The sequence below is a fragment of the Chinchilla lanigera genome, unplaced genomic scaffold (assembly GCF_000276665.1).
Source record: "Chinchilla lanigera isolate Chin_1 unplaced genomic scaffold, ChiLan1.0 scaffold00004, whole genome shotgun sequence".
Taxonomy (NCBI): domain Eukaryota; kingdom Metazoa; phylum Chordata; class Mammalia; order Rodentia; family Chinchillidae; genus Chinchilla; species Chinchilla lanigera.
The window spans coordinates 20006444-20019363 of record NW_004955405.1 but is presented as its reverse complement, the minus strand read 5'-3'; the positions used below and the strand labels follow the sequence as shown (position 1 = coordinate 20019363).

Below are 12920 nucleotides of genomic sequence, written 5' to 3'. Positions count from 1 at the left end.
AGATGCTTGATTCCATTTCTTAGTTTAGAAACAGATTTGTTAGAACTTTTGTTTCCAAGAAAAAGTTTGAAGGATGTGGTTGGTTCTGTGGCTTTCACTTAGTGTTTCAGGAGCCGTGTTCTGTTTGATCATTTCTTCCTTTCATTTTCTAGGTGCTTCTTTAACAGGCTGTTTTACCTTTTCAGCCTTGCCCTGTATCCTTTCCTTCTCTGTCCTACTGCACTTCTCATCATATTCCTCTTCATCACCCTCATCCTTGGCCATTCTGTTTCCTTCCGCAGGAATCCCTTTTACAGAAGCTTGATTTCCTTCCATTCCTGTAGTCTTCACAATTGCTTCTTCAGAATCATCTTCCCTCTGTACCTCATAATCCTCATCATCTTCAGCACCATCCTACCCATATTTTCTGCACTGCAGCAGAAGCAGCAACTGCTGCTTTCAGGATACTTTCATCTTTGTTCAGTCTTTGTCATCATTCTCTTCACAGTCATCATTATCCTCTTCATCGCTACCTTCATCCATGACATTCTTGCCATTCTTCGCCCTGGAGCTGGGACAGCAGCGCCCTTTCTGCAGGAGTTGCTACTGGTGCTTTGGCTGGTGTGGTGCCTTCCTGCTATGTGTTTGGACCACTTTGGCTGAGGTAACTCTCTTCTTGGGAGGGGTGGTTGCTACCTTCTTGCCTATAGTGAGAGCTGTTTTCTTGGTAGAAATCACAACCACAGCCTTATTTAGATAGAGAAACTACCACCTTCTTTGCTGGAGTTGTGGTAACCTTGCCTTTTATTTTTCTGAGGGATGATGACCTTTTCACTGTTCTCACTAGCTTCATCTTTTAACATTTCCTCATCTTCATTATCTTCTGGTACCTCCATTAGGAGAGGGAGCCATTGTATTGATCCCCTTCAGCTTTCTGTTTTTTGTCAGCTTTACTGGGATGGTGGCTTATGAAGGTGGAATGTGTGGTCAGTGAGAGGCACAGAGGAGTCTAGAGGAGCCCAAACTTCACAGTGACAGCTGTGAGTACCGACGATTCTGCAGTACACACACCTGCCTGCCACGGAGAGCCAGAATTGAAGGCAAATAGCCAGATCACCCTTTTTGCACCAGTCTTTCTGTTTGAGACTTTTACCATCTGTTTCTGCCCATGTCCCCATATTTCTGAAGCTACAAACTAGCAAAAGCATGGAACTCTTTCATTTTGGAAGTTTTTTCTTCTTGGATTACATTTTATTATATAATCCCTTCATATTCTACTTACTTGTTTGGAGGTAAGGAGAGGTATCAGGGTGAGAAATGATGAGCAGAGGTATCCTTTTGTGATACCTGCTTTAACTAAAACACACCACAGTCATTAAGGCATCTGCTGACCTCATCCAAGGAGCAGGGAGGCCCATTGCAGTTTGTTTGGTGGAGCAGGGTAACTCAGAATTTCTTAATCTATCCAAATATCTCTTTACTGGTTCTTGGATTGCCATGTATCTTTATTTTACTTTTTAGAGTTGCAGGAAGATTTCCACATTAAACACAAGGTAAGGCTAGAAGTTTATCAGATGTTGTAATTCAGTAACCTTTTTTAGATCAATTATTTGTCTTTTTTCTGTTGTGTTTTGGGACCTCAATAAATTGCATTATGAATAAGCACAAAAACTCTTAGATTCTTTGATTGACCCTTGCCCTGAAATTTAAACACTTAATCTTGTCACTTCCTTTCTTTAAACTTCTCAGTACAATTTAAAGTATTGAATTCATTTTATTATTCTTATATTTTTCATGATCTTCAAAATGGTCTATTATAACTACAACACAGTCTATCAAAGTCTCACTTTCATAGGAATCCCATTTCAAGAGAGCACAGGTGATCATTTAAGTAATTCTCTCTCCTCCATATTTCAAGGGAGACACTGTTCTATCAAATCATTCCTGGACATGCATCCCCTATTTCTATATTTCTGAGGTTATGGCCTATGAAAATACAAATCATCACTTAAATCAGGCTTCATTAGTTCATTCAAAAATATGTATCTGCTTCTATTATGTACCAGTTTTCCAGGAACTGAAAACCCAGAAATGAACAAAATAGAGGAAAAGTTCCTGTCCTTAGTGGCTTTATACTAATTTTAGGAGATCTACAGTAAACAAGATAAACTCATGATCGACTATGCTTTAGATAGGGTCCAACACAAAGGAAAAAAGAGGAAAGCAGAGAAGCCTATGTAGCTATACTGTAATAAGCAAGGAAAAGAGCAGGTGGTGAGGTTAGAGAACTGAGATTCCTTGGGACATGTGAGGACTGTGGCTTTTTCCTGAGCCAAGTAAGAAGACATTGAGAACATGGGGAGAGGTATAAAAGACCTACTCTCTATTATTTGTTTATTTTAATTAATTAAGTTTATTGGTACATTTTAGTTATACATAGTAATCACATTCATAGGGAATGTGGACTTGTATATGATATAACTTGATTCTTTTACACCATTCCTCTCCCCTCTCTTCAACCTGTCTTCTCCTCCTTATTTACAAAAGTTTTGTTTCCATTTTTTCCTTCTTTTTTCAATTTTTCATTTTCTTTCCTTTCTTATCTCCCTCCCACTACCTAGCTTCCATTCCCATTTGAACATTTTCTTCCTATTTCACAATATCTACTATATATTTTGGTCCTTCAGTTTCTCACACCAGAGAAATAATGCAATATTTACACATATGTGTCCCATTTATTTCACTTAAATGTATGGTCTCAAGGTACATCCAATTACCTAGAAATGTCTCAAGCTCATCCTCTTTTATGGCTGAGTAGTACTTTGTTGTAGAGAAAAAAACAACATGTTTATCCATTCATCAGTTAATGGACTTTGGAACTGATTCCAAGATTTAGCTATTATAAACTGCACCACTATAAACATGGGTGTCCATATATTGGTGTGGTATGATGCTTTTGATTCTTTTGGGAAAAATCCAAGGAGAATAGCTAGGTTGAATGGAACCTCTAGTCCTAGATTTTGGGACATCTACACACTGATTTCCACAGTGGTTTCCACCCTCCACTGATTTCCACCCTCCACTCCCACCAATAGTAGGAAAGGCTCATTTTTCCCCATAGCCCCACCAGCTTTGTTACTGCTTAATTTCTTGGCAATAGCCATTGTTTCTGGAGTGAGATGGAATCTCAGTGTTGTTTTAATTTGCATTTCTTGAATGACCAGTGATGTTGAACATTTTTCCATATATTTATTTGGTGTTTTGACTTCTTCATCTCAGTAATGTCCATTTATTTCAGATACCCATTGTTAGATTCAGTCTTTAAATTTAGGATGTCTAATTATTTTTAGTTCTTCATCTGTTCTAGATAATAGTTCTTTGTTGAAGAGATGGCAAAATTTTTTTCCCACACTATAAGTTATCTCTTCTTTCTGTCGGTGGTTTCTATTGCTGTGTAAAAGCTTTTCAGTAAGATGAGATCCCAGTCATTGATTCTTTCTGATAGTTCCTCTGTGACTTGTTTTGTTCATGAAATATTTGCCTACAACAGTGTCTTCAAGAGTTATACTTATTCTATCTTCCAGAAGATGTATGTTTCTGTTTTAATATTTAGATCTTTGTTCCATTTGGATTTTGGGTTATTGCATAGTGAAAGATATGAGTCTAGTTTTAATCTTTGCAACAGCTCCTGACATACTCAGCCACCTTATCTCTGACAAAGGAGCCATAGATCTTCACTAAAAAAAAGATAGCCTCTTTAAGAAATGATGCTGGAAAGACCTACTTTATACTTTAACTATGGTTTTGCAAGTAGTAGCTTGATAGAATCTAGGAAGACCACTTAAGAAATTTTATTACAATAATTCACAAGGAGCTGGGGATATAGCTCAGTGACACAGTGCCTGCCTGGCAAGCATGAGGTCGTGAGTTTGATTCCTAGTACAAAACACAGGGCCAGGGATTTAGCTCAGCAGCATAAGCGCTTGCCTGGCAAGCCTGAGGTCATGTGTTCAATTCATGGTACCAAAAAACAAAACAAAACAAAACAAAAATCCTCAACCTAGTACAAAAAAGAAAGAAAGAAAAAAATAAACAATAACTCAGAAGGAGATAATAGGTCTTGGATCCAATGGGGAGCACTAGGAGTAGTGACAAGTGACCAGATTCTGGAAGTTTAGGAAATATGAAAAAAAGTAATTACAAAACCTGAACTGGAAATTGTAACCTAAGTAAGGAGTCTGAGAAGATGTGAGCAGGATGGGAAATGGTAAGAAATTCCCATGATTAAAACATTAAGAATTCAAATTACTTTTAGAATTGAGCCTTTAAATAAGCAAGATAAAATATAGTAACTTTAGATGATAGTAATTGAAATTACAGAAAACTTGCACATGCTGATAATATAAAAATGTATACTAGTTAGGCTGGGGATTTAGCTCAGTGGCACAGCGCCTGCCTGGCAAGCGCAAGGTCCAGAGTTCTGTTCTCGGTACCTGAAAAAAACAAAAAAACAAAAACAAAAAAAGTGTGTACTAAAACTCAGGATCTGAGTTACTGAAAAAGAATGGAAATTGAGATCCTTAGAGGACAGAGGTCTAGAAATTTTGAGGAATATATGTTAGAAAATAAACTAAATAATAGATTACCAAGAATTATAACTGGAGTAATATTAGAAAAAGTTGGGAGCTGCCATATCTAAAGAACAAGGGGAACCGACCCAGGGCTTGATGGATGACGATTACTAGGTAGAACCTGATGACTTGGGCACTAATGTATTCTCAGGTGCTGAGATCAGAATTCACTCTAGTTTAAGAAATAAGTCATTTTTGGCAGAAATGAGCCAGAAAGGCTGAAAATTGTAATGTTTTTCTTTTGTCTTTTGGCCAGACTAGTAGAATTTTTATGTGAGAGCTTTCCAAATGTAAAAAGGGTTATCAAAAGATGTCAGAAGCATTTAATAAAAAATGTCCTTTTTTTCCTAGCAGTTTCTTTATATCTTTTTTATTTTGAAGAGAATAATAAGAATAATAGCAAAATACTAAAAACATAGACAAAAATAAAACAATACAAAAACAATAAAATTGATACCGGATTTCAGCACAAAATGATAGGAATTAACAGTGATTGTTATATTATATACTGTTATCTTCAGTGAAGTTGTTCAGATCACCAGGTGTAAGAATGCGAGATTGATCAAACCATTAAAGGGAATAAAAAATTAAAAAGAAATTAGAAATGATACAAAGTTTCACTAGACAAGATGGTATGAATTCACCAATGGTTGTTATACTACATATTGTTGTCTTCAAATTCTTCAGATTACCAGATATAAGCATGTAAAATTGTTCAAAAAGAAACAAATTAGGCATTAAATATTCCTTTCAATAAACCATTGGACATCAGTAGTACAGTTATTCCCAAATGTCCTTTATAACTACATATCTCATTGTGTTTCTTTTCCTGGAGGTAAAGAGATAGCATATCATGCAATATTTAATGCTTAAGTATTTACTGAATTACTATGTAAACCCATATACTTCTGTTTACAGTTTGGGAAAATAATATTCCTTAATATATATAATAAAATTGTGTGTTTGTTACAGTGTCATCTACCTAAAACATGTATATACATAACAACATTGATTAGTCTAAGGTCTTATGAAGTAATGCTAATTAACCATAGCAGCAGGTATAATTTTAAAGTAGACTAGGAGGTACACAACATAATTGATTTCACTTATTCACTTAAAAAACATTTAGCACATGTATATTAAATTTGTATGAGTGTCAAGGACTAAGGTGATACCCAGTACAAAGAGAGTCAAAAGGATAGAGACAGATACTGGTTACCCTTACAGGTCTCATATTCCTGTGAAAAAATAGAATTAAATTTAATAAAACTATTTAAAATTATATACCATGCCATATTATGAAGAAAAAAAAATTAAGAGACTGAAAGAGAATCATGGAGTTAGAAAAAAGGTGATGCCTACTTCAAGCAAAACCACAAGCAAATGCCTCCTTAAGCAAGAGATAGTTAAGCTAAGGTTTACTGAAAAAAAAAAAAAGAAAAACAACTGACCAAATGAGGAACCAGGGAACAGTAGGCCAGACAGAGAATACAACATATGCACTGAAGGTAGGTTGATATGGCTGGAACAGTTTTTCAGGAAACAGTCGACACCAGATGATGTCAGAAAAACAAGCAAGGTAAAATGCATGTAAATTCCATTACTTACAGGAAATAGCTTGTTTTTAAACAATGTTCATATGTTTCTACAGACTTCAAAAGAGAACAACAACGTAAATACAGTCATATCTAAGTAAATAAAAGGAACACTTTATGCACAGATTAATTGTGTCATCTTCGTACTAAGAAAATGATTATAGATTGAATATCCCTTATCTGGCATGCTTGGGACAAGAAGTGTTTTAATTTCCTGGAATTTTTTGGATTTTGGAATATTTACAATAGACTTCTCTACATTCTTAACCCAAATATACAAAATTCAAAATGACAACTGGTGCTGCCAAACCTTCAGATTTCAGGGTATTTTGAATTAGTTTTTGGTTTAGAAATACTCAACCTATAAAATTTTTTGACTCTTAAATATGAGTCTTATTTACTGATGTGTATTTACGATCCCAGATACTTGTGTGGATTTTTTTTGTGCTAATAATAAGACAAACTTCTTTGACATTTGAACCATAATTAGTTGACAGTTTTAATGTATAAAACTTACCTTTTTAAGCACTAAGAAATGTGATGCTAATATGTGACATTAAATTCAACAGTGATATTGTCAAAAACATTTTCATAGCAGTTTATTAAGAAAAAGAAAACTGTTTTATTTCCTCTCATCTTACTTCTACATTTTCCTTTTTTGTCTATACAATTTTCCTTTATTTTACCTTTATTTTACAGAGATATTACTTCTTAGCCCATATTGTCACTAGTCTTTCAGTGGCATCCCCCCTTAACAGTGATTAGTTTTATGTTGTTCTTCATTACTAAACTTATAATAAAAACCCAGAAGTTTGTTTTCTTTTCATGTGTCAATACTCTTTGGCATCAAAACTCTCATTTAAGATCAAAGCAAGTGTGACACTCCAATTAACAAATCATATCAAAACAGAGTTTTTCTATCAAAATCCAAGCACAGAAACTGGAATGCCTGGAAACTGTATCCAGGGATTTCTGTTCACATTCATCCTGACTCCAGAGACTGCTCTGGTGAATTTGTGTTCCAACATGGACTGTTGATGTCCCTAACTTTCTGTCCCCATAGTGGCCATTGAGAATGTCAGTTACTACATTCCAATTGGTTTCACATATTTTTTCTGTAATACAAGGATTAATTGTGAATAAAATCTTGTGATTATCACTATAATTTAAATTACCATTTTTATGATTTATGCTCATTTCCTCTACTTCAAAATTTTAAATGATTAAGTGTAGATAAATCACTGTAATAAATTCTGACTGTTAGTATTATTTTGTAAAAAGACATCATGCATTTTGTATTTATTTAAAGAAGAAATATTTTTCAATAATTACATCAGATCATACATATTTTAGCAAGCATTCTGACACTGCTGACAGAAGTCATATGCACGTTATGTTTTTAATTTCAGTAGTTTGTTATATGATTGAAATGCAACTTATCTTTGATGTATTTTATGAACCCTGGTTTAATAGATTTCTGCTTCTATGTTACTTCTGTTGTATAACCTGAGGTTATCATGGGGTTATTTCTAAGCTTGTAATAATTACAAGTAGAGATCATTTGCAAGATGTAATCAAAATGTAGGGTGAATACTTAAAAAGTTATTACAGTACAAGACACACGGCTATTAATCCCATTACAATATTCTAGCTCACTTCAGACGAACTTATCCCATAGTTACTGCTACTTTCTGAAGCAGTTCTGGAAGTTCTCTTTCATGAGTGTCTTTACATAATATGATTTAAAAAATATGATGAATGCTGCTGCTAAATGCATCCAACAGAAAGGCAGCCTCGTAAAAACATCACTGTGTCTTCATCCTCCTTGTTTATCGAATCTGTCCCAGGAGATTTCTGGCTTTCTCCCAAAGTAAAAATAAAAAGGAAGGGGAAACATTTTTAATGAGTTCAGGACATTGAGGCGTCTATGACAGCATGAACCAAGACACCCATGAATAGGGCTTCCAGAACTTCAGAAAATGGCAAGAAACTGGGGTGTGAGCATTTAAAGCAAGAGGAATATTTTGAGAGGGGTTAGCGGCAATGCCTGTTATTGTAGTAGCTCTTTCAAAATTGAATATTCACCGTTTTTTTCTACTACACTTTATACTGGCAGCCCATGTCTATAAGATGATAGTATTTTCTGTTAAATCCCATAGCTGTTACTGGAGCACTTGGAGTGCCTTGTATCGCGACATGAAAGGTCACTAAGAATGACGGTGGTAAAGCGGCAAGCCCAGTCCCCCTCGGGAGTATCTAGTGAGGTGGAAGTCCTCAAGGCACTGAAATCTTTGTTTGAGCACCACAAAGCCTTGGATGAGAAGGTATAGTATGGACAAAGTTTTCAAGGTGATTCACCCTTTTTCCATTCGCATGAAGGTCCTTGTCTTCATCCACTGACTCACTTATTTGATTAAATCAGTTCAGAGACATGTGTTAAGAGTTATATGAAAAAATCACTTTTAAAAATAAAAATGGATCACTGGTAATGGATGATAGTGATAATGCTCATCACCACCTTCTAGTTTTATACCACTGAATCTATTGTTTATCCAAATTAGACCTCTGTTATTATACGTCATGGCCCTAATCCAAATGACCATTTGAAATTTAATATTGTTTAACATTCATTTCTCTCTCTGTCTCTCCCTATTTCTCTCTCTTTCTCCCCCAAGCCTTGGCCCTATCCCTGAAATGCATGTCATAGATACCAAAGTAGGGAACCCCTAACTGACACATTTGTTTCAAAGTAAAAATTGGGTGTAGTTTGACTTTTAGGCATTTATATTAGAAGCATTCTGGCTTTTTATGCCTCTGATATCTCAGATTCAAGTACACATTTTAACAGTCTCTGTGTGAAACAGTATAAATTATTGGAAGAAAACTTACTTCTAGGACTTTCTAAAAGTAGCTGTAAGCTTCTGTTACTCGCTAGTCAAATAAATTGTACTGGCACATAAGCCAACAGATGATAATATCCTTTGGAGATTAGTAAGGTTTATGACATTATTTAAATTTTGTGAAATTTCAAAGAACGAATTTTACAAATTAATAAAGGTTTAGGACTTAGTACAGCAGGAATTGGGGCACTTCAGTATAAAACATGACAAGTTCTGAGCATTAAAATTCAAACTAGGGATTATTACCTATTTATATCTAATTTTTGAGCATGCAGAAATTTTTGTTTTGTATAATATTTATATACTTCTACATTTTATTATCAGTCTTTTAGATGTTCATAGGGCAGATTATGTGGTGTGTATGTATAAGGGTGACTGTAATTGTCTTCTATTAAGAAAGAATCATACATCATTTTTTTCACTTTAGCCATGAGAGGCAAGTAGTTTATAAATACTTTTAAATAAAAATTTTTACTATTTAATATAAAACCCCACACTAAAAATAATGCTAAATAATCATTTATTTAATTTTTAGTTTGTATTATATTCCTTCTTTCATCAAAAAGTCCTTCGTTAAAATTTTGTATGACCTCATAGAATATTTTTTTTATTCAACTTACAGATTGAGAAGTTCATAGTAGTGGATAGTCAGTTATGTATAATGGGCAATGCTAAAATAATATGTGGATAATGTCACGTGGACGTGGACTCACAAAGGGAGCAGTGAGAAATTCTGCTTGAGTGACAAGAGGGTGAAGAATGTCTTCAAGGGGGAGTGACAGTTGATCTGAGTATTAAAATCTGAGTAAGAGGAGAAAGATATTTTAAGCAGCAGGCCATATATGCATAATAACTGGTATCTGTAACCCTTGGTATGTTTGGAGAATATTTAACAGTTTTGAGTGAATAAAGGAAGGCACTAGAATGTGTGATTTTAGACATTCCCAGTAAACCCTCTGACATTTATGTGAGGGAAGCTTTTATAAAGAATGAGTATTTATCAAAAAGTGAAGGTAATGATCAATATTTAAGGCTAAAAAACTAATGATACAATTACCAGTTAAGAAGAAATGGTTGTCCCACAACTTAGGGTTTAAAAATAATTCACTGTATAAAAATTCTGGGAGCTAGACGTTACTAAATGAAGCAATCTCTAATATGATCCTAGGAGATACAACATATTTATTAACTTGCCAGAATTGCCCAATCTACAGGTGAGTTTGTGGGTAACCAAACTGTTTATGAAGTAAGTCATTCTCAACAATTTAAAGGGAAATACCATGAGCTTGAAAGTAGGCACACATGAACAAGTTTCTTCTCTATTTATCTATTTTCTTTTCAATTGGATGAGAATAGTAATAGGACTTATATCAGAATTGTCAAGAGAATTAGAGATGATGTAACAATAAAACTTTACCCAGGGTTTTTCATATGAAAAGTCCTCAGCTAATGTTGATGAACAGAATTATTAGGATTTAGCATGAATAAATTTTCACACTTGCTAAACTTTCAAACTATGTGGAAATGTTGGCAACTCCCGATAGCACTCCATTTCATAGTTGAGAGAATACATACCTAAGTGCTTTCATAGGCAATTCCCCCAGCAAACAGTAGATCACAGCTTCTTGTAGGGTTGGGGAGAAGTGATGGTATTAATATGTAAAATAAATAAACATTCTACTCTAAATTCTATGGCTATTATGCCAAAATATAGAGAGAAGGCAAGAAGATGCAATTAAATGTGCTTGGGGGTAAGACAGATCAGCTTTACTACAGACAATTTAATACAGGAATAATTGAATAAGCCATAAAGATTGAACAGAGATGTGGACATTTATAGTGATTCTCGAAGGTGAATATTGTTGTCCAACTATCTATACACCCAGTAGTTGTAAGAACAACTTTTCACAATCATCTAAGACAAACAGTAAATATGAAATCAACTTCACCATGACTGACAATTTCATGGGCTGGAGGCAGTGAGAAATAGCCATGTTTTTTTCTAAAAAAAAAAAGTTGAAAAGCACTTGTTCTTTTTTTAAAAAGCTGATATATCAAACATGCATGGGAAGTGTAACTCGAACAAGGTTAAATATATATTCCTTGCAGTTACATTTTCAGGATCAAACATCACAGTGTTAAAATTGTATTTGACCTTATAGTTTAAATGGATTTCATCAAAAAAGTTTTGTGCTATAGGATTGAAAATTCCCAGACTGATACCTGGCCATATGCTAATTTCAGTTTTTAGTGTATTCTTCCATCAGAGCATCTCTTCATCCTGAAATGCATTTGTCATGTTCAGGGATGTAGATTCTTTTAATTCGGGGGATAAGATTTCTATGGGCTTGAATTATATTTTAAAGGAAAAACAATCTTCTCTAAGTGTGTTTCATACCATTTTGAAGAAAATGGATTTACAAGATGAAAGTAGGTATCAAAAATTCTGCATATAAACTGGGCACAGTGGTGCATTTTTGTAATCCCACCACTGTAGGAAGTTAAGGCAGAAGAACCACAAGTTTGAGACTTACCTCTAAGTTTGGACAACTTAGAGCCTGTCCAATTTTTTTAATGCACAAAAGGGCTGGGGATGTGTGTAATTCAATGTGAATGCTCTGTGTATGCTTCCCAGTACCCTCCCCCCCCAAAAAAAATCGAGAGGGGTAAAAATAATTTATAGTTGAAGGTTACACTGTAGCTCCATAAATAAGCAATCAAATTAGCAGTGGAAAAGACTACATACAAAATAGTTAATTGAAAGTGAATTAATTTTTTAAAAACTCAAAAAATTAAAATACACAAAAGCTATGTCAACTGTCCACTTGTATTTAGGAAAAACTTAGACTGTAATTTTATGCCACATCAAACGTATCTATCTAGCTTTACAAGAGCATAAAATTCATGAAGAAAAATAAGTATAGCATTCTGTTGGTGGATTGTTCAGAGAAAATATAAGACTAAACGTTTAGAGATATTGTACAGTATCATCCTATCAATGTAGTTCAATCAAGTAGATTAGGTAGAAGGTTAGCATTCTTTACACTATGGAAAATTTACTCTCTGCATCACCCCCTTTCAACCCCACTCTACATCCTGCTTTATGTTTCTGCTAAGCTTAGCAGAGATAAGTGAAAGATGAAGCCGACATGTTCCATTTATCTGGGTCTCTTCCAAAAGTTGAAAGGAGAGAGAATAATTCATACTCATATAAAGTGAATAAGGTTCTTATATCCCACTATGTTGATAATTGCAATATTAACTTATAATTTGAAATATATGCAGAAAGAATTTTAGTTACTCATGAAGACAGTTTTAAATTTGCATTACTTTGTAAGTAATACAACCTGATTTGTAAAAACAATTCAAAATTCATTGGTAATTATTCTTTTTCATATTGTTTGATAATCTCAATAAATGTTATTCCTTGAAAGTTTACATCATGATGTTATCAAAATACTTATCATTTGGTAAAAATAAAGCCAGATTTTCCACTTAGCAAAGGACAGTCAGAAAGATATTGTAATCTACAATGTCTGGATTCAACCACTCTTTATGACGGGTGACTCAAACATGTCTTTTCAAATATAGTGTCTTAATCTCTCTGCAGCATTCTAAGTATGAGCTGGTCAATTTTGCTTATACTAAGATCGCTAACATATTTAGATGGCTTCATATTTCTGTTCTTATCCATTTTATACCTTTTTTAGAACATCATTATTTTACAGTTGGTATTTTAGGAGGCAGGTAAAAGCCTTACAATCATCCATGTTAGATGAAAAGCATGTCTATTATAGCCGTCGTGATGTTTGCAT

General features: G+C 34.2%; 1 protein-coding gene across 13 annotated transcripts in view; it reads left to right on the top strand.

Annotated features, from left to right (window-relative positions):
- The window catches only part of Ppfia2 (protein tyrosine phosphatase, receptor type, f polypeptide (PTPRF), interacting protein (liprin), alpha 2), a 453918-nt gene that overhangs the window by 272303 nt on the left and 168695 nt on the right, over window positions 1–12920 (top strand). For all 13 annotated transcript variants that reach the window (XM_013517986.1, XM_005374377.2, XM_013518004.1 and 10 more), the window contains one exon: window positions 8365–8529. In XM_013517986.1, the coding sequence (XP_013373440.1) occupies window positions 8365–8529 (165 nt within the window). The remainder of the gene's footprint in view (window positions 1–8364; window positions 8530–12920) is intronic.